At 49.6% G+C, this 24,353-nt stretch overlaps 1 protein-coding gene across 1 annotated transcript in view; it reads right to left on the reverse strand.

Annotated features, from left to right (window-relative positions):
• Nucleotides 1-249: 249 nt before the first annotated feature.
• LOC149328342 (uncharacterized) overlaps nt 250-24,353 on the reverse strand; it is a 59,294-nt gene continuing 35,190 nt past the window's right edge. Inside the window, exons 4-5 of the mRNA XM_089560792.1 lie at nt 19,307-19,627; nt 250-464 (exon numbers count right to left, since the gene is read on the reverse strand). Coding sequence (XP_089416918.1) covers nt 330-464; nt 19,307-19,627 — 456 coding nt within the window. The 3' untranslated portion in view covers nt 250-329. The remainder of the gene's footprint in view (nt 465-19,306; nt 19,628-24,353) is intronic.

Consider the following 24,353-nt stretch of genomic DNA (forward strand, 5'->3'; position numbering starts at 1 on the left):
GCTTTGTTCTCTGAATGGCGAGCAGTTCACTTTGACGAGCAGTCTCCAACTCTGCTTGAACTAGAGCCACACACACCACTGGTAATTGCAGGCAGTTGTTACAAAGGCACACTTTCGATGCAATAAAACTCTTTTCCCAGCCAATGAAAAGACCATCGAAGCATCAGCAGCAAAAATTCAAGCGCACAAAGAAAAAAGTTAAGAGTATAAAGTTGTCCTGATAAGCATACAAATCACAACATGGCAATATATATCGCAGTTTGATATGAGGGCACATCCGCAATTTCTAGAGAAGCAATTTCACTAGCGAATGCGGGGCGCAGCACAAGCTAGGACGGCTCGGTGGTGGAAGCTTTCGGTACATCAGGCCAGGTGAAGTTTGTGACGAGGCGATGTTGCGGGCCGCACTTGAAGGCCTGCCGAAAGCGGTTGACAGCCGGGAGAGCGACGTTGCAGATAGCGATCTGCAGAGGGGAATGGCGCACAAAGATCACGAATTTTAGCACCTAGAGTTAGAGGCCCCATGTGGTGAAAAAACAGGTGCCGGCGTTGCCGTCGGCGTGACAGAGAAATTACAACTAATCGACATGGTATTGACGACAAAATCACATGACCTCATGTGGCTCATTCAGACAACCCACTGGGACCACGCTGTTGCTTTCCACATAAGCAGGGCGTACCATCTAAATTAAGCCAGGGTTCAAAAATACGCTGAGGCATTCTGAGACGCCGCGACCAAATGCATGCTGCTGGGTTTTGCATGGGGCAAGTCACACAAGTTTTCGTAGTGTGCCTAATTGCATGATTAGCAATTAGGCACACCTAATTGCTAATCACACTACCTTCGTCAGCAATGAAGGTAGAAGAAAAATTTCAATGAGAAAGTTTGTAGAAGGGCCCGAAAAACGTCCGACATCTTAGCTCTTTCCCTCCATGCAGATGACCGCGAAGTACAAAAAAATACCAGGTGAGACGGACGCGTACGAATGAAGAGGTCATTTAGTGTGGTTAGCTCCCGCTTAAAAGGCGACAGGGCAGCGACGCAGAATCTGGCTGTGCGATTTATGCCAGCGGTATACTTCACTTCCGGCGGTTCACGATAGCGATAAGACGACACAGCCCCTATCGCTTGCACTCGCGTAAATCGCACAACCTGCACCTGCGTCGCGGCCCGTCACTTTTAACGGCACCACACTTGGTTAGGTGAGCTGTTTGGTTGGGTGGAACGTTTGGGAGCACTGCAAGCGCAGCGTGAAAGCGCACATGTCACGTGGTATATATTTTATATCTCGCCAGCGTGGTCACTGAGCGAGAAAAGCTAATAGGTAATACTAAGAAAGTTACAAACTGTTCAGCCCGATGTTTTTTTACCGTTCTGCAGCTTTTCTATTGGAATATTTCGCCTATCTTCATTTTTCTCGAAGTTTGTTAATTCATCGCAAATAAATATGTGATTAAACCCTATACGAAAATTGGTGTTACTTGCTCCACACAATAGCCAGGAGTACGCATTTGGTCGCGTCGGCATAGCGTGCCGGAGCGTAGTTTGAAACAATCTCCACATCGCGAATCCCGTGCGTTGCAAAACCTCCGCTGGCGTTACACGGGTAGAACGGAACTATCTTGAAAGTACTCCTGCAGTGCAATGAGGCTAATGCGCACGTGTGGTTTGGTTTGCTGTTTCTGTTGTTTTTGTTGTGTTTCATGCTTTGTGCGACTGCGCGTGCTGGATTGAAGTCTCCGGAAGCACGAGCATTTCCTATTAAAATTTCAGTTGATAGTCAGCCCTTGTTTGTTTGCGTGTTTCTTCCCTGTCTTCGTTTTTCGCGCTATACAAAATGTTGAACGTTCTCTGTAGTTTCCAAAATTTCAAAATTTTGCCCGGCTCACCCGTGAAATTTGTCCTCGGCCAATTTGGGCCATAATCGATGCCCAATCATAAGTGAGCGTACCCGAAACGATGGCGACCTCCTAACTGGGTCCACCCATTGCCAAAACTCGTAAGTTTTCGCATCCGAACACTTCGGGGAATTAGGCTTCGCCTGTAAGGGCAGAAAGCGGCAGCGCTATCGGGCTGTCACCGCTAACTGGCCCATCCGCTGTCTACCGCGATGCTTAAGCGACCAGCCGCTATTGGCGGCAGCGCGGAGGAGGGGGCCCGGGTTTTTTTTTTCTCTGCAAATGAACTGGATCGCAGCTCCCCTCGGCGGACTCAGCGACGGATGGAAATTTTCCGCCAGGCAGACAAGGTAATGCCAAAGTAGCATCGCATCAAAACTTGGCGGCGCGCTCGGAGGCCCCGAGGCGGGTTCAAGGGCGTCCGCAGAATTTTTTGCAGGGGGGGGCCCCATTGGTTCTGGCGCCGGAGGGGGGGGGTATGTTCGTAGCAAAAAGGCACTATTTGCGGAGAAAATTTATTTATTTATATATAAATAAAATAAATAAGTAAAATACACACATGAAGGAAAAATACAAACAGCAAATTAAAGCGAGGCTAGGAGAGATACATTGGAGTTTATCAACGAAGAAACAATTAAAATTAATAAAAATGCAAACAAATACTATCACTTCGTGGAGAAGAGTGCTCAGTCTTGCTGCATACGGGTTCTCATCACATCCATAAAGTTCTGTGAGGCCGTCATTGCCTCCTGGTGCCATTGGGATTTTACATGATCCCTGCACGCCTCGTGCATTTTTCTGTAGTTACTGAAAGCGCGCACGATAAAACTACCTTGAGTACCCCGGTGAACACGCGGAGGAAAAATGACGCAAAAACGACAAAAGGCGCCTTTCGCTGTCGCTGAGTACGCAAGCCAGGGGGCGTAATCTCCCAGCCATTCATGTCGAAAAGGCCTCTTTCCAGGTGTTACATCCGTCTTAAAGTCATATGTAACATTTGGCGACCATGGCTTAGTAAGAAGACGTAACTTCAAAAAAAGTCCGGTATGCCAGTGAGTTTAGCTTTGCCTAGAAACTCTCCTAAGTCATATTCTTGAGGCAAGTTATTTGTTTTCTTGATGTTGTCTCCGGACTTCAATCCCAAGCAAGGAGAAAGGGAATCATCTCGGCTTACTGCGTGACCGGAGCTCGCTGGTGGAGTTACTTCCATGGAGACGACGACGTCGGCTACTGTCCGGTGATGAAAGGTTGCATCGCTCTGGTCAAATCCGGACTTAAATCTCAAGAAAGGAGAAATGGAATCATCTCGGCCTGCTGCATCACCTGAACTCACTGTTGACAGAGTCCCTTCCATGGAGTCGACGACATCAGCTACTGTCCGGTGATAAAAGCTTGCATCACTCTGTTCAAATGCTACACCGTTGTCACATGTCACACCAGAATCTGGAGGGGCGCATTTGGATAATGCTTCGTCAGACAACCGCTGACGCTTGAAGAAGCGTCGAATGTCCATCATTCGGGACCGCGCGAGACAAAGCTGGCTATGGAGTTCCTCGGGGTTGGTAGTATTAAAAATATATACACATTGATTGGAAAAACGGTTGAATGCGTACGTTGAAAACAAAAAATGACTATATATACAACGAAAACTTATTTACAAGATAAATGCACGCTCGCAGCTTCATACACCTCGCTCCATCTTGCTCGCGCAACCGCACAGTCGAGTATTTGCACACACACTACTCGCCGCTCGTCGTTTTCTCGTCCGCTGTCTTGGTTGTTCTCAGCTTCGTTGACAACCGGCCACTAAAAACACCGAAGCACAAACACAGAGGCGCGCACACGCAAGGAACGCCGCGCGACTTCCGAGGGGAAGGGACACTCGCCACTCCGGTCGGAAAATTTGTTTTGTGTGTTTTTATGGGGTTCAGAGCCCCAAAACGACTCAGGCTATGAGGGACGGATTAGTATAGAGTTCCGGATAATGTCGACCACCTGGGTCTCTTTACCATGCACTGACATCGCACAGTACATGGGCGCTGTTGGGATTTGAGGCCCAGCCAGAGGTGACAGGCGAGCCAGGCAGGCGCCATCGGGCTGCCTTGACCAAAGGCGCTGGTTTCCGGAGAAGACGCAAGGAACGCTGGTGTGGGGGCGCCTCTGGAGACTGCGTCGCCGTGAACAAAAGCAGGTAATCCCCTTTGCCGAAGATTCTGAAAGCGGCGCTTGTACCGAACTGCGCTCTCCCGTGGATCGGAGGAGACAGCGAGCGGCGGCGGCGCCAACTCATCGCCCGCTTGCCCTTGAGCAGCCCGACAAAGCGGGGATGGACACGGCTGATTTGTCCCTCCCTCCTGAAGAATTCATCGGTGGCCGGGGTGTGCACTGTCTGCCTCCGTGTCGCTATCTCTCTAGAGATCAAAGAAACAGGCACACATCTCAAGACGGCTCGAAACACATGCTCGCCGGTGCCGCTGTATGTCTGCAACGACGCGTCCCCGGACGCGGCACTTCGCAGATGTGACCCAAAGCGTGGAAGCGGAGCCGCTTTTACTCTTTTGGCTGAGCGCACCGCCGCCCCTGACGTGCGGCCATCACTCACGGTTCGAGTGAGTGATTTTCCAGGGGGGTGCAGCCGCCCCCCCTTGCCCCCCCCTCCGGACGCCCATGGGCGGGTTTATACCTCTCCTTATACCTGGAAGAAGTCAGGGAGCTGTCGGGCTGTGCCCGCTCGTCTCTGCTAATCTTTGTGGATGTTTTGTGATCGGTGTTGAACACTTCTGTTCAAGTAACCTGCACTGCAACATCGAGGTATGATTCCGACGGTGGGTGCGGCTCCGCCGGTGCCGCACCCGGTCTCAACACCTGAATGTTCTCCTGACATTCCGTCAGGCCCAGCTCAGCTGGTCATACCTGCTGTGCAAGCCCTACCTGCTACCTCACACCTGGTGCCCTGCAGCTACCCATCTGCTCCAGCTGCGTCAGGACCAGCATATCCAGACCTCCATGGACATCGCATCCCTGAAGCTTCCAACTTAAGCCGTGATCTGCCGCTACCTTCAGGTCAGGATAATTTTCTGATTCGTCAGATTCGTCTACCATCATCTACATGGACACCTCTGCGAAGTCCGGAGAAGGGTCTGAGAAATTTTTTCAAGTGCCTTCCAAGCGTCGTCGCAGCTCAAAGCGGTCACTTTTGAGTGTCGACACTCCCAATGTAACTCAAACGCCTAGGCACAACCTTACAGTTGTCATCAAGCCAGTGGATTCTGGACACCGCATTACCCGCTTTAATCCACTGACATTGAGACAAGGATTTGAATCTGTGGCTCCAGACGGTGTTCTTCAAGTTCGCCCTAACGAGCGTCTAAACCTTCTGGCAGTTGACACCCGTACAGCGCACGCTACAGAACGCATTCTGCAATTAACAAGCATAGCTGGAGTTGCCGTTCAAGCCTATGAGCCTCGTCCCAGCAACTGCGGTGTTGGTGTCATCAAGGGTGTCCCCCTGGATCTTTCTCAATCAGAAATTTACTCTGCGCTACTACAGAGAGCTCCAATCAAATCTGTCCGCCGGCTTGGCAATTCAGAAAACATCCGGATTGTATTTGCGACAGAATCTGCGCCGCAATACGTCATTCTCGGCTACACAAGATATCGTGTGTACGAGTATATTCAAAAACCGCGCCAATGCACCAAATGTCAGCGCTTCGGCCATGTGGCTAGCGCTTGTCGACTTGCCTTGCGCTGCTCCCGTTGCGGTGGGAGCCATGGCCGAAATGAATGTGCAAGTGATGACCCCCTTTGTCCAAATTGCGGGAAGCAGCATGAAGCGACCTTTATTCAATGCACTGCCTATCAAAAGGAGAAGATCATCTACAAATACAAGAACTCCAAAAATACAGATTATAAGACAGCAAAATCTGCTTTAATTGAGCAAAACAAAATTCGGGGCAGTCGCAGCAGAAAAAAATCATCGCCGGGAAAGAAAGCTCCTCAACAATCGGATAAAGATAATGATAAAGCGAGTCACCTACGCATTGAGGACGTAGTTGAGTTCCCTCCTCTTCCAGAGCGCCAAAACGTTCAGCCACCTCCGATAGCGAGTACAAGTCTGAATACTCCACGGCAGCCGCAGTATACAGCCTGGAACCATTCGCGCGAAAGATCTATACGCCAAACCTCCGACGGTACCAGTACCAGTTCCCTACTGTGCTCGCTTGTTGACGCCATCCGCGCTTTTCTTACACCACTCTCCTCGCCGGTGGCACACGCCATCCTTACAATCCTTGATTTCATCTCACCTCTACTTGCACAATGGCAGTAGCAGTCAACAGACCAGCTACTCTCCCTAGCGTGCAAAGCATCCGTAACACGGCCACAATCTTTCAATGGAATGCCTGTAGCCTTCGTCCACGATTGTCTGATTTCCGACAATTTGTCTCAAAACACCGTTTTCCGATTGTTGCCATAGCAGAATCTCGTCTGCGTACTACCATTCGTCTTTCAGGCTATACCGTTCAGAACTCGATGACCGGCACTGACATCAGCAGAGTTCTTATAGCTGTTCGGAAAGGCGTCACCTCCATCTCACATCCGATACCTGCCGACTCACGGAATGAATATGTTGCAGCCACCGTCAAGATCATGAATTTGTCATTCACAGTGATCGTTGGTTACATACCCCCGCGTGTCACATTTGACGTTGACCGCCTTCAGGATATAGTGCGCAGTACTCCTGCACCACACATCATAACGGGCGACTTCAATGCACACCATCCTGCTTGGGGAGGCACCAGATCAACAGCCAGAGGACAACAGTTATTTGATTTTGCACAGTCCAACAATTTAACTTTCCTCAACAACGGCCTGGCAACGTTTTATCAAGGTGCAAGGTCTAGTGCCCTTGACATTTCTATGATTTCTGCGCCTCTGTCGTCTTCAGCAACTTGGAATGTGGACATAGAAACTCATGGCAGCGATCATCTACCTACGTATATTAAGGTTAGTGGTGCTTCTTTAAGTTCCGAGCGGCTTAAGGGACCATACACGAATTGGAATGTTTTCTCTGACACATTAGAGAAATTGCAGCTCTCCCACCTTGATTATGAAAACTTTATTGATGCTGTAGCACGTGCTAAAACGTCCAGCACTAAAGTTGTAACCTTACCAACAGTGTACTCAAGTGTAGATGCTCAATATGAGCGACTTCGAGCAATTCGCCGCAGAGCAGAGAGACGAGCACGCAGGACCAATAACAGAGAAGACATCAGCGTTGCTAGGCGTGCACAGAAACACGTTCAGCGCCATTTGGACAAACTCGCAAGACGGGAATGGCGATCTTTCTGCGCAAAGCTCGATCCCAGAAAGCCCCTTTCGAAGATTTGGAGCATTGTGCGCAGCCTCAGTAGTCAGCCGGCACCATTAACTCCTTTTGAGTGCGTAGCTCTGAATGCGAATATTTCTCGTCTTGACGCAGCGGAGGCTTTCTGTTCTAAGATAATTGCTCGTTCATCAGCCATATCGGTGCCACTATCTCCCCAAAGATTTATCTCTTCTCCTAACACCGCCCTCCTTGACGAACCGTTCACTATGCATGAACTTCATGTGGCTCTGGCAACTACCAATAAAAGATCCTGCCCTGGACCAGATGGCATAAGCTACACTACCCTCTCTCACCTGACAACTAGCGCCAAGGTTCAACTCCTCGCAGTTTATAACACCTCCTGGGAGTTCGGCCGCCTTGAAACGTGTTGGAAGCGTGCGCGTGTCATACCCATCCTCAAGCCTGGAAAACCATCAACTGACTTAAACGCCTATCGTCCTATAGCCCTTCTAAGTTGCGTCGGGAAGTTGATGGAAAAAATGGTTCACTCCCGTTTAACCTGGGACCTGACAAACAGGGGAATTTATCCTCCGACTATGTCTGGTTTTCGAAAAGGTCGCAGCAGCATTGACAATGTTATTGCCCTTGCCAATTGTGTCAAACGCAGCAAAGCAGTGCGGGCTATGACCATTGCAGTGTTTCTTGACGTGAAGGGAGCTTTTGACAACGTCACACATGAGGCAATTCACTCATCTTTACAATCAATTGGCATTACCGGACGAATGTATAACTGGCTGCGTGACTATCTTCATGAGAGATCGATTTTTATGTCAACATGTGAAGGTGACACAGCTCCGCATCAAATATCTCGCGGAGTACCTCAGGGGGGTATACTAAGTCCCACCCTTTTCAATCTCTCACTTGTTGGCTTGGAAAAATGCTTGCCACCGACAGTTGAAATCTCCCTTTATGCAGATGACATCTCTATATGGTGTTCCGGACGCAATAGGCGCATTGTGCATGCCCGTCTACAGAGGGCAATAGGCTCCATTGAATCATTCTTAAGCAAGCGCGGTCTCGCCATCTCGTCCGATAAAAGCTCAGCAATTGCATTTTCAAGGCGTGATCTTTCGCGCTACGGGCTGAAAGTTGCTGGTACTCCAATACCGTACGTCACAACCCATAAATTTCTGGGGGTAACGTTTGACAGGTCACTGTCATGGTCCCCACATGTGCAACAGATGAAAGTCAAGCTCTGCTCTTACGCCTCTATTTTTCGTATGCTCTCCACCAGCAGAACAGGCTGTTCTACACCATCATTACTTCGATTGTATGGAGCCCTCTGTGAAGGCCTTCTGCGCTACAGTCTCCCAGCTTTGGACGGTATTTCGCAAACTAATATTAAAATCCTTGAAGCCATGCAAACTAAAGCCTTGCGAATCTGTCTTGGCCTTCCCAAAAACACCTCCACAATGGGTACTCTAGCTGAGAGCAGACGTCTATCGGCATCAGTGCTTTTAACCCAGGAGCTCCTTCGTGCCCAGGTGCGGTTTGTGGCTCGTGTACCAAACCACCCACTCGCTGAGTACTGCATGGAGGAAATTTCTAACATTCTCCCATCACAGTACCAGCGTCCTGTCACAACCTCCACCGCACCTTGGAGGTATGCAGCATGGCAAATTAAGATCACAATCCCTGGCATTAAAAGAAAAACAAACACCCCCAATCCTGCACTTAAATACTTTGCGCTTGAGCACATTCATAGTTGCTACAATGCGTACCGTCACATCTACACTGATGGCTCTGTCACGTCCTTGTCATCTGCGATTGGCGTCTGGATTCCGTCAACATGCACCACAATTTCAGCGATACTCAGTCACCGCACCTCGACTACTGCTACTGAGCTGGCTGCTCTGCGTGTTGCATTCACTTACATCCTACAACAACCGCCAACAGCGTGGGTGGTCTTCAGTGACTCTCGCGCTGCACTACAGGCGATAAATTCACCAGGAAGCCTTCAAGAACAGATCGTCGACGACTTGAATAGGTTACACACCGAGGCCTGTGAGTTACGTCATCGTGTTGTGCTTCAGTGGTTACCCGCTCACTGTGGCCTCGCAGGCAATGATCGTGCTGACGGTGCAGCAAGATCGGCGCATGGCGACACCTCCTTGGTTCTACCGATACCCTTTTCTCGTAGTGATGGCGCGAGACTTCTCGCTACTAAAGCCTGGCAGACGCAACGCTCTTTGTGGTGTGATCCGCGGCGTCAATACAGACCCCTCTTTCGCATTGACCCCGTTTGTGAATTCCGCATGCCCCGGAATTTAAATAGACGTGACCGTAATTGCCTGCACCGAATTCGTCTGGACGTTGCCTTTTCTAAATTTTATCTTCATAAAATTGGTGTATCAAGTAGCCCTCTGTGCCCGACATGTGGTGTGCGCGAAGATATTGAACACTTGATTTGCCACTGCCAAATCTTTAATACACATCGCAAGGCACTGTTAGGTGCTTTAGGACTTCGTCAGGACGACCTCGTGCGCCTGGAGCATGTCCTTGGACCCTGGACTGATGTAACTTCGGCTGAGCGAGGGACAAAAGCTTTCTTAGTTTTTCTAAGGGACACGGGTTTAGTGGACATACTGATAGTCTTCTAAGGGACATGGTTTTAGTGGACATACTTTGATAATCATTGTGTGTGTGAGAGTGCGTGAGTGTTGAGTATGTTTGATGTAACTTTTTTTTTTTTCACCCTCTTCTCTTCTTTCATCCTCACCTGGAGTAGCATGCCAGGCCTATAACCAGGCAGACCTCTCCATTATCCATTAAAGTCTCTTTCCTTCCTTCCTTATACCTCTCCAAGTCTTTCAGAGATTCATCATCACGCTCCGCCTGTCCCTTCCACATCAATGTCATGCGTGTTTTTTACCGCCAACTGACTAGCCATAACCAGCTACTCTTTCGTCATCGTTGTCCTCCTAACTACACCCACTGCAGGGCAAAATCTCTTGTATCACTGTCCAGTTAACCGTGCCTTTTTCCAGCTGCGGCCGTCATATTCCCGCAAACTTCTAAGCCTCATCCAGTCATATAACTTTCTGCCGCCTTGTGCTACGTTTGCCTTTTCTTTGAATCCACTCTGTTACCCAAAAGTACCAGCGGCTACTTTGCCTTCGAACTACATGCCTTGCTTAACCCCATTTCGTCAACATTTTGGCTAGTATATCATTACCTCGCATTTGTTCTCTCACCCACTCTGCCCGCTTCCTCCTCTTAGCGCTCAACATATGATTTTCCTTTCTATAGCACGCTGCGTTGTCTTCAACTTAAGCTGAACCTTTTTCGTTAGCCTCCACGTTTCTGCCTCCAGATTAGTAATTCCTGAATCACACCTTGCACGTCGACTCATCACACAAACATACGCATCAAACCGTTCTAGTACAATGAATTATCTCGAAAATTGAATTAATCTTATTGAATTGCGCAAATAACGCTAATAATTAATTACGCAGCACCAGTAGATATAACGTGCTTTGCCCCTCATTTGTTAAATAGCTTGTTTGTGTATGTTCGTGAGCAGCGCCGTTACCTTGACACGGCACACAGGTCATTCCAGACTTAGCAGAAGTCTTGCTTATCTCAGACGACAAACTGCTCGTCACCCAGTAACGTCGCGATCAGATTCCACACAACTCCGGTTTGAACCTCTTTGTTCCGTACTACTAGTACAACCGCCACCAGACAGTGATCACTGAACGGAACGTACTAGAGACTGTGTTGGTCCAACCAGTTTGCCAGCTCCGGTGAAACGTAGCGTCTATCAAGCTTGCATGGCTGTCTCCATGGCAGTAAGTATAGCGACTCCTGTGACGTCCAAGTGCGTAATAGGCGACATCTTCCCCGCATAGAGGCTTCGACACACTTTCTTGAACTTTCTTTAAATAAAATCACCAAGGATGGTTAACTTAGGGCAGCAATCGGTATAACGCGACAAATCATCAAAAAAAGCGAAGTCGCTCTTTCGGTTTTGTACGTGCATAGAGGCAAACAGCACTAATCAGCAAACCATCATGTGAAATCCCAGAGAAAAAAAAGGCCTCATTTGCCGTTGAAAACGCTTTCCACAGTGACCTTCTCTAAACAAACAGCAGCCCCCTGATGCGCGTACAGCATGACACCCGCACAAACATGTACGCACGTACGCACACGCACGAACACACGAAAGCAGGCACACCGGGACCCGTCGCGGTGGCTAAGTGCTTAGTGCGCTCAGCTACTGAGCAGGAGTTCCCGTGTTCGATCCCTATGGTTCTGGCGGCAGACATTTATTGGCTATGTACAAGGAGGGGTTTGGCCCCAGGCCTAGGACTTAGGCCCTAGGTCTAGGCCTAGGCCTAGGTCCTCGCAAATTAGGTGGAGCTCCTATTCGGGAGGAGCCCCAATGGCGTCTACAGACACTCGCGTCCTGGCGACCAAGGTCCGTTGGGACTGCAGGTCATGGCAGCTGAGCAGCGCCGTCTCCCAAGCCTCCCTAGAAGCGTGGGATCTGAAGGAGTGGGATGAGTGCGAATTGGAAGGGCAGGCCCAGACCATGTGAAAGGCTGCAGCGCCCATCAAATTCTGTGTTGAGGTGTTTCAATACTGCCGGGCACACAACTGTATTTGTAAAAATTTAGAGGAGTCGTTCGTCTGTTCTCCGGAGACCCTTACAGGGTTTCGGAAAGCGACGATGACATTGCTTATAATATGTAGCGAGGTCTTTGGATGTAACTAGAGATCGGATGGGCTCTGAGCAGGCTTCCAGGGCAAGTGTGAATGCCCGGGGACAGAGCGCGTGGGTCGCCTGATCGGCTAACTGATTGCTCTGAAGTCCCTGTTGGCTGGGAGCCCAGATCAGGCTGCAATTTAGAAGACTGCTGCATCGACAGCACATTTTGTAGAATGCGTACGGCGAGAGGAAGTATGCAACCAAGCTCATAATTCTCACAGGCCCTCTTCGAGCCGGTAATGATCTGTTTAGCTTCTTGGAGGAAGAGGGCTAGCGAAATCGCGATTTCCTCCGCATGTGTTGCGCTGTAGGCGCGGAACGTGAGTCCTGCCTCCGTGTTGATGTTGTGGACCACTGCCGCGGTGAACCATCTCCCACGGTTGGGACCGGCAATGTCCACGTAGTACACGTTTTGTTGTCGACCATAATGTCGCCCCAGTGCATCCGCGCGCGCCTGGCGACTGCCATTGTGGTCCGAGTGTGACATGTTGCGGGGAAGGGGTCAGACCCTGAGGGCACGTCTCCAGGGTTCTGGCGCTCGTACCCTTTGCTCAAAGGCGATGTGTTGGATATGGAGTCGGTCAAGAATGCGGCGACCGGATGGCGTTTGTGACAGGCGTGTGTATTGGTTAAGAAGCAGGGCTTCTTGAAGTTCCCGATATGTGTTGACCACCCCCAGGTCAAACAAACGCTTCTTGGATGTGGTAGTCAATAGTCCTTTTGATGACTTTGCCGTGTAGGATTTCGAGTTGATCCTCGTCTTGTTTGCGCATGCGAAGGTACGGGGTTAAGTTGAGAATTCTGCTTGTTACGAAGGCATGTGCCAGCCGCAAGGCATCTTTTGCTTCGTAACCCCCCGCGCTTACCACAGACTAGGCGGACTATACGGCCCGCCTGGTCGCCGTACCTGCGGAGATTCGCGACTGCTGTGTCCGGTCTGCGTTGTCGGTTAATAATGAGGCCGAGGATGCGGATCGCCTAGGCCTCTCTAATCTTACCCCAAGGTAGTGTGAGGTGAATTGAAGGGTCGTCCTGAGGGGAGGCACGAATGTGGATGAGCAATGATTTGGTGGGAGCACATTGGAGACCACAGTACAGAGCGTAAGCGTCCACTACCTCCGCTGCCTCCTGTAGGCAGGTCTCTATGTGTCCGATATTGCCTTCTGTTGCCCAGATAGAGATATCATCCACATATAGGGCATGTCGGATGCCGGGCACGGAGCTTAATTTTGCGGGAAGGTCTTTCATTGCGAGGTTGAAGAGGAGGGGAGATAATATCGCACCATGTGGTGTACCTCGGGATCGGATGGTATAGGGTCCATGTTCCTCATCTTGATTTGGAATGTAGGTCTATCGACCCGTGAGAAATTCAGATATATCGGTAGGTATTGCGACCACAGTTTGTAACTTCGAAGTGATTGTTTATGACTTCATGTTTGACATTACCAAAGGCTCCTTTCAAATCCAAGGCCAAGACTACCTTTTCATCGTGAGCGAGTTCTTTTGGGCTCGAGTATGTTATGATGAAGTTGTAGAAGGATGTCTTGTGCGCATTTCTGTTGTCGGAAACCAAACATAGTGCACGCAAAAGTGTGATGTGTTTCGAGGTAATTGGACCGCTTACCATACTCTTCATATTTTCTATATACTCCATCAATTTGAAGATACAAGATGTCATGGAGAGGGACAACAGGTTATCCACATAAATTGGCTTACCTCCCTTAGGAATAAACGTCATTGAGGCTGTTTTCCAATTCTGGGGAAGGGAATCTCTCCAAGCCAGATTTGGTTGGTGAATTCAAAGAGGGCATGATAGGCTGCAGCTTGAAGGTTCACCAGAAGTTTGATGGTAACCTTGTCCCAGCCCGGTGCAGTACCGTGTTTCATTTTAGCTAGGTCCTCCCTGATATCATGAAACTGGAATGGAGTGCCCAGCTCCAGATTTGTTTGACCAACGTACGAGCATTGGGAAAAGCGAGGGTCCACCACGGTACAGAGGTATCTGTCGCACAGTGTTCGGGCCCGTTGTGATGCAGTAGCGGGAAAGTTATGAATGGCACGTTGGAGGTGCCGCGCTCTTCTTGCACGTGCCTGAGTGCGGTCAATAAGTGCACGAAACAGACGCCAGGTGTTGCGACCAGACATCTGGTACGCAGCAGCGTTAAATCTATCCATCCAGAGCGGTATAGTCGGCAGCCTTCTGGGTGAGCTCAAGAATGTGGTGTCTGGGATTCTTGTGTTTCTGCTTTTTCCATCGTTTGGTGAGACTGCGGCGGTCTTCCCAAAGATGAAGAAGATGGTTTATCTACTTCGCAGTGTGGAGTCGGTGAGCTGGATGCATTGTCCGTTTGTACGGAGAGTTGTCAATAGAGAGGTTACATAGGTGGTCCAAATTATTCCGGAGCCCTCTACTGCGGCAAGCGAAAGCTTCTCTACGGGACCTCGGGTTTTCTTCGCGGCGCTTGCGGTTTTTGTCTTCATTTGCCCTCAGATTAAGCAAACGAAAGCAAACTCAATACCTAAGCCCACTGGGGACAGTGGACTCGTTAGTCGCACTTTGAGCCACGATACTGATGAACAGCGGCAGTTTCGAAAGCAGAAGAGCGGCGCATAATTGGGCCCCTGTGACAATAGACACCTCAGTCGTGCTTTAAATTACGTGACAGCAGTGACAGTTATGCGCTGCATGCGTTGACATTGGCAACATTGTGGCAGAAGCGCGGCACTGAAGCCGTCGGCGTTCAATGTGATCGTTAGCGTTTGCGATGACAACGAATCAGATTCCGATGATTTTTAACGGAAGGAAGTGCGCTTAACTTGATCCCTTGGTGAGTGGACGCTTCAATCGCGCTTTGAGGTACGTGGGGGATAAAAGAGATATGTAGCCTGCTTGCGTTCGCGCTGACAAGGTTGTGGTAGACACGCGGCACTGCAGGAATAGGCTGCAGCATTCACTGGGAGGGCAAACTCTAGTGCTCAACCATTAACTGCCACCTCCCCGGGTGACCGGGTGTGCACGCTGTGTCCGGAACGCACTCAACGTTACAGACCCCAAGCCTTGTACAGTTGTCCGAAACGCCATAGCTTTCGCTCTTTACCATGTTCAGCAGTGGTTAAACAGCGGCTAATTTTTTTCTCTTTATTCTTTAATTAACACCTTTTTCCTTTACATTATGGTGTGGGTCGCGTGTCCATCGATATATGAAACAAATATTGCTGAGCGATTCCTGTTCCTGCACAGGAAAAAGCTTCACCGCCATCAAATCGACCTCCCTCTCAAACAGACGCCACACCTGGCGCTGTCTACGTCTTCCTGCGAGGCCTCGCACATTCAGCGTGGCAAAGCGCAATGGAGATGGCAGACTAGCCATAGTGAATTCGAAGAGCATACGAAGACCGCAGGGCAGCCAAGCTCGCAGACAAGCCGTGGCTACCAAATCAGGCCGCCATGTAGTGCATATGATGAGGCAGATGACGGACAGCGAACGCAGTTGTCAGTCTTTCGGCACTCCCAAATCTACCGAGCTCTATCTCGAGATCTCATGCACAGTCATGGAGGCGGCTTGGGCGCCTTTAGATCCTCCTTTGGGTGGAGGTGTTTCCGCCCCCAAAGTCCTCGATGTCTACCCCAGACTGGCGTCCTTGCCTTCCACTCCATCACGTCAGCGCTTAGCAGTCGGCGCTTTCTCCGGGTCCTCCACGTCCCGAGAAATCGGTGCGTTCGGTAGCTGGTCTGACAAATCGGTGGGCATGTCGCCTTAGACATCGGCGTTCATCGCCCCCTCCAACATTTTAGCAGCCCCGATGCCAGGATCTGGCGGCTCTAGCTCCTCTTATCTCGGCATATCGAGACATGGCAAATCACGTCTCTACACGTCTCTACACGTATCTCCGTCGCGCGGTCCCATCTCAGAAAATGCAGAGCTCCGGATCCTCGGTCTGTTCATCAATAAAAGTCTTAGGCACGACTCTACTACAGCGAAGCTGAAGCTCATATGCAAACAGGCAGGGCGCATGATCCACCGCGTTTCCAACAAGCGGGGTGGTCTGGGAGGCAGGGACACGCTACGGCTCGCTCATGCCTTCGTGACCAGCCGGAGGATCCTGCGCCGTGCCGTACGTACGCACCACCAAACAAGAAGACGAGCGAATTGACGCCTTCTTCAAGAAGGCAAAAAAGCGAGCACTGGACCTCCCGGTCGCTACCTCCGACGCCGAATAAAGGCGTTGGGGATGGTAAACTCCTATCAGGAGTTGCGGGAGGCCCACTTCGTGAACCAATATACGGCGCTCTCGCAGACGGCTGCTGGGCGCCGCTTGCTAAACCGCTTGCACATGCAACACACATGCATAGCAGAGGGGACGGAAAACACCCCGGTGCTGTGGCGCCATATCCTCCGGGTAGTTCCGCTCCAGCCTAAAATGGACATTATTTCACATTAAGGAAGCCGACAAGCGTGGTTTCGCACTCTTGAGAGGCAATATGGATCTAAACAGGCCGTTTACTAGGTGGACATCACAAGGTCGTCGCCCGCGGAATTCTACACGGCTGCCGTCGTCAATAGCGGAATGAATGTCGATGGGCTATTTTTTCGGGTCTCAAATTCAACGCGAGCGCAGGAAGCTGCAATAGCTCTCGCTGCTGCCTATCCAAAATCAAGAAGGGTTATCACAGAGTCTCGCCGGACCTGGAACACAATCTTGCAAAGGAATTATCACGTCTTGCCTCCCAAATTTTAAGACGGGTTCCTGCCGTTCCAACTCACACAAACGCAATCGGGGCTCCTGGCCACAAGGGTCTACGAGGCTATGAGGCCGCTGATGCGGCCACCCGAGCGATCACAGGCCCGGCTCCTCATGCTAGCTCTCCTGGCTCAGAAGCTCGTAATCCGCTTCTCCGGTTCCGAGAAGTCTTAATTGACTACTGCGACAGTCTATCGCCTCTACTCGGCACCTGCCAAGGGTGGAGGAGCGAACACTGCGGCGCCTGCAGACAAGAACGTTTCTCTGTCCTGCCATCGCCAAACACTTTGATCCGGACATAGATGGGCGCTGCCCGGACTGGGGAGAGATCTGCGATGTTTCGCATGGTTTGGGCATGTACTCAAAATCCTCACCTTCCCCCTTCCTTCCCCCCCTCAACCGAGAGGCATGGGAGACTGCTCTCCTCAACTGCTCTACATAGGAATCCAAAGGGGCTCTAGTAAAGCGGGTGCGAGGCGGGGCCTCGCCGTGCGGTGTCTCAGACTAAGGATACCAACCATGTAGCCGGGTCTTCTGACCCCCAAACTCTGAGTATTATAGGTTTTTCTTCACCACCGCCACCGCTCGAACGCAGTTTCGCCAAGGGCTGTCTCCGCAGGTAGCACTTTGTTAGTAGCCACACCATTAGACGCCTCCTCTGTGTCCATCTCGTCCCCCACTATTTCGGTGTATTCTTATTTTAAGCAGGTTGGTTGCAGCGGCGGCACAAGTCTTGATGCGACTGCAGTCGTCATGTCCAAAACGTCTACATACGCCATACTTCGCGACGTGATACTATCGACGTATAAGGCTATCTGATGGCAGTGGAAACCCACTATGCCCTCTAAGGAACAACGACCAGGGCCAGCAAAAGCCCAACGCACATTCGTATAGAATATCTTCGAGAGTCACTCCTCCATGAATCCTCAGAAGCGCCGTGCATAAATCCTGTGAAGCTATGTTGACGCTGCCGCGTGTCCGACTCTCAATCGTGCACGTGAGTTCTTTGTCTGCGTCTTTTTTGCAGCGTGAGCTACATTGGCCACAGTCTCCCCACCCCCACCCCACCCGAGGGGACTGGGAGGCTGCCCTCCTCGTCTGCTCAACTCTCCAGCACCAACGAGCCTTGGTGACAAGAGCCCGCGCCACCGCGGAAGCCACAGGGGTCCCGGACTGGGGATCCCTCCTAGTGATTGTGAAGGGCCGGGCCCTTCAGGCTCGGTCCAAGCAATACCACTCTTGTACAGTTGTTGTTGTGACTGAGAGAAAGATGAAAAGGAAATTGCACGGGCCTGCTTACTGGCTCAAGCCAAGTCACCACCGCTGCCACGTGCAGATAGAGGAGAATTAAAATATCAGAGGAAAGAGAAAATAGAAAGAAATAGACGCGCGTCGCAGCAATGATCGGAGAGTAAAACGTTGTCAACGCCAACGCCAATGAACACTACAAAAGCCGACCGCTTATGGCTTCAGCGCCGCGTTTCTGGAACAACGTTCTCAATGCCAACGCATACAGCGCACACCTGTCACTACCGCCAGTTAGCTTAAAGGACGATTGAGGTGCCCACTGTTCCAAGAGGGCAGTTAGGCGCCTTTCCTCTGGTTCAGGTGTCCACCGATATGTGGACACCTCGCCGCTCGGCGCAGCGGGCTACTGCGCATGGGCGAGTAAATTGCGGGGCGTGTATAAATATGGAGGGATTAACAGCTAATGCACCGTGTTCCATGAATAAAAAAGAGTCGGGATGCTGCTGAGCGGCGCAGGAGATTTGAAAAAAATTATTCGTCGGGCCCAGGTTGTCGCATGGCAGTTAGCCGTTGAGCGCAGGAAAAATGATACCAACCTGCCAATTTCACTGCCAATGACCGTTTATACTGCACATTGTCTCGTCTTTAATTTAGTAATATTTACACGTACCGGATTTTCGAGGTTTACCGGGGGGGGGACCAAGCTAATAAAAATTTTAACCAAGATATACCAATACATCACGCTACGTATATCCTGTCATAGCAGAGCTAAGCCAGTGCCAATTTTTTCTCTCCAGGCACATTTTGACCTTGGCTGTGCTGAAGGCCACATTCAGACAGCGGAGAGATCACACGGTGCTGAGCGTGGTTGGTGCATCGCGAAGGCCTCTTGCTCTAAAAAATTAAAATAATCCGCAACGAAGACCTCAGAATCGAAGCTAAAGTAAAGGCCTTTGAGACAATGAAAGAAACGCAGCTGTAATGCACTACGTATAATATTGGTCATTGCGTCGCGAAGGCGCTAGATTTTAATTAACAAACGTTCAGAGCTCGTTCGTGGGTCTTATAAAGAACCCACTTTCATTCACAACACGTGCGATTCCAGCAGATGCTTTCCCGCACTACTGGGCCAATCTGCGTGACGTCACGGAAGGAGTGCGCAGGCGCGCATTGTTCTCGGGTGGCTTTCACGTCATGCATTCGCGTCTGTCCTATATAAACAGCCCTAAGTTACTATTCAATGCTTTCATGCAGAACCAAATAGCCCCACAGCGTGTTTTTTTTAGACTATTCTTCAACAATGACGACCGAACACGAACCTTTCCCTGGAGCGCTCGGCCCGCCCTTCCGCACTGTGAGAAGCAGTGCAGGTAGAAGAAGAGCTGCTCAGCCGGGAAGCCCCAGAACTGCTCGCCACCCGAATGCACAGCGTCGTCACCTACGGCTGCGGAGGCGGCTGGGGATTGCAGGCGGGGCAGACAGCTCGCGGTGAGCGCAGCGATGCTCTCCAGGTACACATCGCGCAGCTCCGAGTCAGTTGCACCAGGAATCAGTCCGCTGGCGTTCAACACCGTCCCGAGACGCACGATGTCCATGTGTAGCTGCCGCGCGCCCGGGTCGATGTCACGTGGGGCTAGCCGCTGCATGGCCGATGCAAGTAGCATTTTAGAGGCAGCCTTTTAAAACCATATCTTAAATTTGATACGCACTCAAAACTTGTTTCAAAAATGGCGGCGTTTGCTATTCGAATAATAATAAAACGCATCATAACTTTTTAATTAACTCTCAATAGGGTGGGTAGCAAAGGAAATCACGCATTAACTTTCTCACATATGTCGGAGGACGCCCGAACCACGCCGTAAGGGAAGGAATAAAGGAGGGAGTGAAAGAAGAAAGGATGGGGTGCCTTAGTGGTGGTGTCCGCAATAATTTCGAATCTTCTTTTTACGGCCGCCGCGGTGGCTCAGTGGCTATGGTGCTCGGCTGCTGACCCGAAAGACGCGGGTTCGATCCCGGCCGCGGCGGCTGGAATTTCTTTGGAGCAGAAATTCTAGAGGCCCGTGTACTGTGCGATGTCAGTGCACGTTAAAGAACCCCAGGTGGTCGAAATTTCCGGAGCCCTTCACTACGGCGTCTCTCATAGCCTCAGTCGCTTTGGGACGTTAAACCCCATAAACTAACTAACTAACTTCTTTTTACGCCTTTGTACACACGAGCGCCATTTTTACGTTTCGCCTCTATGCAAACGCGGCCTTAGCTGCTTTTGCGCAATATAACTAACAAATAACTCTGCCTTAATCTCCAGCAAACACAATGATAATGTTTTACAATGCATTTATTCACTGTCAACTGCAATGCTATCTTTCATCGTGGAGTGATACTTAAGCAGGGTGTCGAACCGGAACCGAACCTGAACCCGAAACCGGAACCGAACCCGAATTTTCGCCCGGAACTTGAACTGAACCGAACCAAACTTTTTTCGCCATCTTGGAACGGAAACAAGGACAGAGACAGAAACACACGTACACACTGAGCGCAGAGAACATAGAATAGAGCCCAGGGTAGGAGAAATGTATTCAAGAATAGTCTTCTGGCGGGCTAGTTGGTTCTTTTCGTTCATGGTTTAACTGCGCGAAGGAAACAAGGACAGAGACAGAAACACACGTACACACTGAGCGCAGAGAACATAGAATAGAGCCCAGGGTAGGAGAAATGTATTCAAGAATAGTCTTCTGGCGGGCTAGTTGGTTCTTTTCGTTCATGGTTTAACTGCGCGAAGGAAACAAGGACAGAGACAGAAACACACGTACACACTGAGCGCAGAGAACATAGAATAGAGCCCAGGGTAGGAGAAATGTATTCAAGAATAGTCTTCTGGCGGGCTAGTTGGTTCTTTTCGTTCATGGTTTAACTGCGCGAAGGAAACAAGGACAGAGACAGAAACACACGTACACACTGAGCGCAGAGAACATAGAATAGAGCCCAGGGTAGGAGAAATGTATTCAAGAATAGTCTTCTGGCGGGCTAGTTGGTTCTTTTCGTTCATGGTTTAACTGCGCGAAGGAAACAAGGACAGAGACAGAAACACAGTAGTTAAACCATGAACGAAAAGAACCAACTAGCCCGCCAGAAGACTATTCTTGAATACATTTCTCCTACCCTGGGCTCTATTCTATGTTCTCTGCGCTCAGTGTGTACGTGTGTTTCTGTCTCTGTCCTTGTTTCCTTCGCGCAGTTAAACCATGAACGAAAAGAACCAACTAGCCCGCCAGAAGACTATTCTTGAATACATTTCTCCTACCCTGGGCTCTATTCTATGTTCTCTGCGCTCAGTGTGTACGTGTGTTTCTGTCTCTGTCCTTGTTTCCTTCGCGCAGTTAAACCATGAACGAAAAGAACCAACTAGCCCGCCAGAAGACTATTCTTGAATACATTTCTCCTACCCTGGGCTCTATTCTATGTTCTCTGCGCTCAGTGTGTACGTGTGTTTCTGTCTCTGTCCTTGTTTCCTTCGCGCAGTTAAACCATGAACGAAAAGAACCAACTAGCCCGCCAGAAGACTATTCTTGAATACATTTCTCCTACCCTGGGCTCTATTCTATGTTCTCTGCGCTCAGTGTGTACGTGTGTTTCTGTCTCTGTCCTTGTTTCCTTCGCGCAGTTAAACCATGAACGAAAAGAACCAACTAGCCCGCCAGAAGACTATTCTTGGAACGGAACCCGAACCGGAACGATTCAAAGGAACCGTTCCGAACCGGTTCGGGACTCCGTTCAGCAGCACATTTTGTGCAACACGGCATACTTTGTTTGTTTTTTTGACCAAATGGCATGTGCCAGCGCGTAGATTTACCCACCGAAAGCTGTCGGCGCTGTGGAGTGCGTAAATGGCATCCAGTAGAAATGGCATCCAGTTCAATAACAAAACTGAAATGTCTCGTGTATAGAAAGAAGGCTAATTGGCGTTTCCGCAAGGTGCTTTTGGTAATTCTAAAGTATTTTACCCCAGATTGATGTGAAACGTTGGATTGTATAGTATCCCCCTTTTACACGCTTACGTACAGTTTTACACGCATTATTAGCACTGCTTTAACTCGTAAAGCACTGAGTGAGAATGCCTTCCATTTTTCCCTTTTCTTTTTTTTTTTGGAGTACCATAAATACGTGAAGTATAGGCGCAATGACCCAATCACGTTGTGCAACATTTACTTTCTGAGGCATTCCTTGTTTCAGACAGCAGATAATGAATACGACCTCTCACGATGGCTCGGTGGCTGTGGTGCTCGGCTGCTAATGCCAAGGTCGCCGGCTCGATACCGGTGGCGAGGTCGCATTTGATAGCGGCGAAATGCAAAAACGTGTGTGCTGTGCGGTGCGAGTGCACTCTAAGGAACCCCAGATGGTCTACGCTAATCTGGAGTCCTCCACTACAGCGTTCCTGATAGATTCCGCGCCACTTTGACGCGTTAGAATATAGATAATACTATTATTACGAAACAAAGAAATATGCATATGCGTTTTCTTTTTAAAGAATGCGAACATTCTTCGTTGCACGCAACGAAAATAAGCAATGAAAGGCGGGCATGTAGAAGCGGTACGATACTGAGAAAAAAAAGTTAGTGATTACACAAGGAGGCAATGCGGAAATGCATGCGCTCGCTGGGATGTGATAAACGCCTAGAAAGGTGCTACTGAAATGAAATGTAACTGCGATGAAGTGATTTTGTGTTATGTCGATGCATTGAAATTGTTCTGCTTATATATATATATATATATATATATATATATATATATTTATTTATTTAAAAAAAACAAATGGCAATCGCTAGCGGGCAGCATCGTCATGCTGTTCTCAGACTGCTGTTTCTTGAATTCCCTGACGGGCGGCTTATATCTGCCTCTCGCTGCCGCACATGACAGAACCCAACAATAACCGTAACCAAGGACCATAGGGGAAGTATTTTTTTTTAATAATGTGTGGTGTCCATCAATAGAAGCTTAAAGAGTAATTATTTTTAACGATAATTTATTAAACTGAAAAAAAATAACACATGCCGCCAGTAGGATCCGAACCCTCGACCTCCTAATTTTGCGTCCGGTGCTCTACCAATTTTGCTACGGCGACGATTTTTTTTCTTTATTGCAAAGAAATAGGGCCGAAAATGAAAATCGGAGTCAGCCCAAGCCACAAAACACCAGTCTGTGCAATACGATCCCACCGTACCCCTGCACGTCCCCACCTCTCTAAACATAAAAGTCTGAGAGGCACACCCATGCATAGATAGGGGAGCCAGCAAGGCGGCCCTTCCAGGGCAACATATAGTCCCCGCATCAAAGCGCACTAATAACGAAACAAAAGTTTCAACGACCGCGATGATTCGGCGTGGTGGTCCATCATGCGGCTCTTCCAGAGAGTAAACAGTCCCCTCAACATAATTAGATTAAACGGCACAACACTGTTTTTCTCCACTGGCAAAAAACGGGCACTAATCCGCGTGATTTCAATGTCCATCTCAAGTGTACGTTCGCCGTGTCTCAGAAGAACGTAGCATCATTGCACAGAATAAAAAAATGGTCAATGGTCTTTGGCGCATTGCATAAGCGCCAATTCACCGTCCATGGCACAAACATCTCAGCATAAAGTCATGCCTTGACAGGCAGCGTCTATGTGTGCACTTAAGAGAAGAACTGTTTTGCAGAAGAAATACATGTACATTCGCTTAACACATTTTATAACATTGGTGTTAAGGAACTCCAGAAAAGGTTGCCGATACAACGGTACAGGAAACAAATACCCTGTAACTACCTGAGTCGTCTGCCTTCTGTAGAGGCTATATAGGTAGTCTAAAGAAAATAGCACAATGAGGAAATTTAAGGTGTCCGCTACTTCCGCGTTGTGGCGACGCCTGTCTAATCGTTTTGGCTTTCGGGGATATTTATGTGTAGTGCAACCGAACTATGACAATGTTCACCAGCGTCACCCTCGTCAATAGCAGCGAACGCAATGCGTCTTCTTTTACCGAGAGTGCCACATAAAAAACGTGGTCGAACGGTGAGGGCGGAAGCTGTGCGAGAACCCTCGCTTCGTGTTGTTTGTGTCTGAGGTTTGTGTTGGTTCACATGCAAGGGAATTGGTGACTGTGCGGCGCGTTCGTCCCAGCGAAAATTTCCAACTTGGAACCTCGCTGCTCACCACCGCGACGACTCAAAAACAAGTTTTTGCACTGCGGCGGCAGGATTCACTAGCGTTTTCGTTTGCATATGCAAGAGGATTCATGTTTGTTGGCGTTCTTTTGTGGAACGCTTTGCGACGGCACACGTGCAGCATTCACAGCATTCTACCTCAGGTAGATCGGCTGCAGATAGATG

This window comes from Amblyomma mixtum, chromosome 9, assembly GCF_055824585.1.
Source record: "Amblyomma mixtum isolate Tamu chromosome 9, ASM5582458v1, whole genome shotgun sequence".
In the NCBI taxonomy this organism is placed as follows: domain Eukaryota; kingdom Metazoa; phylum Arthropoda; class Arachnida; order Ixodida; family Ixodidae; genus Amblyomma; species Amblyomma mixtum.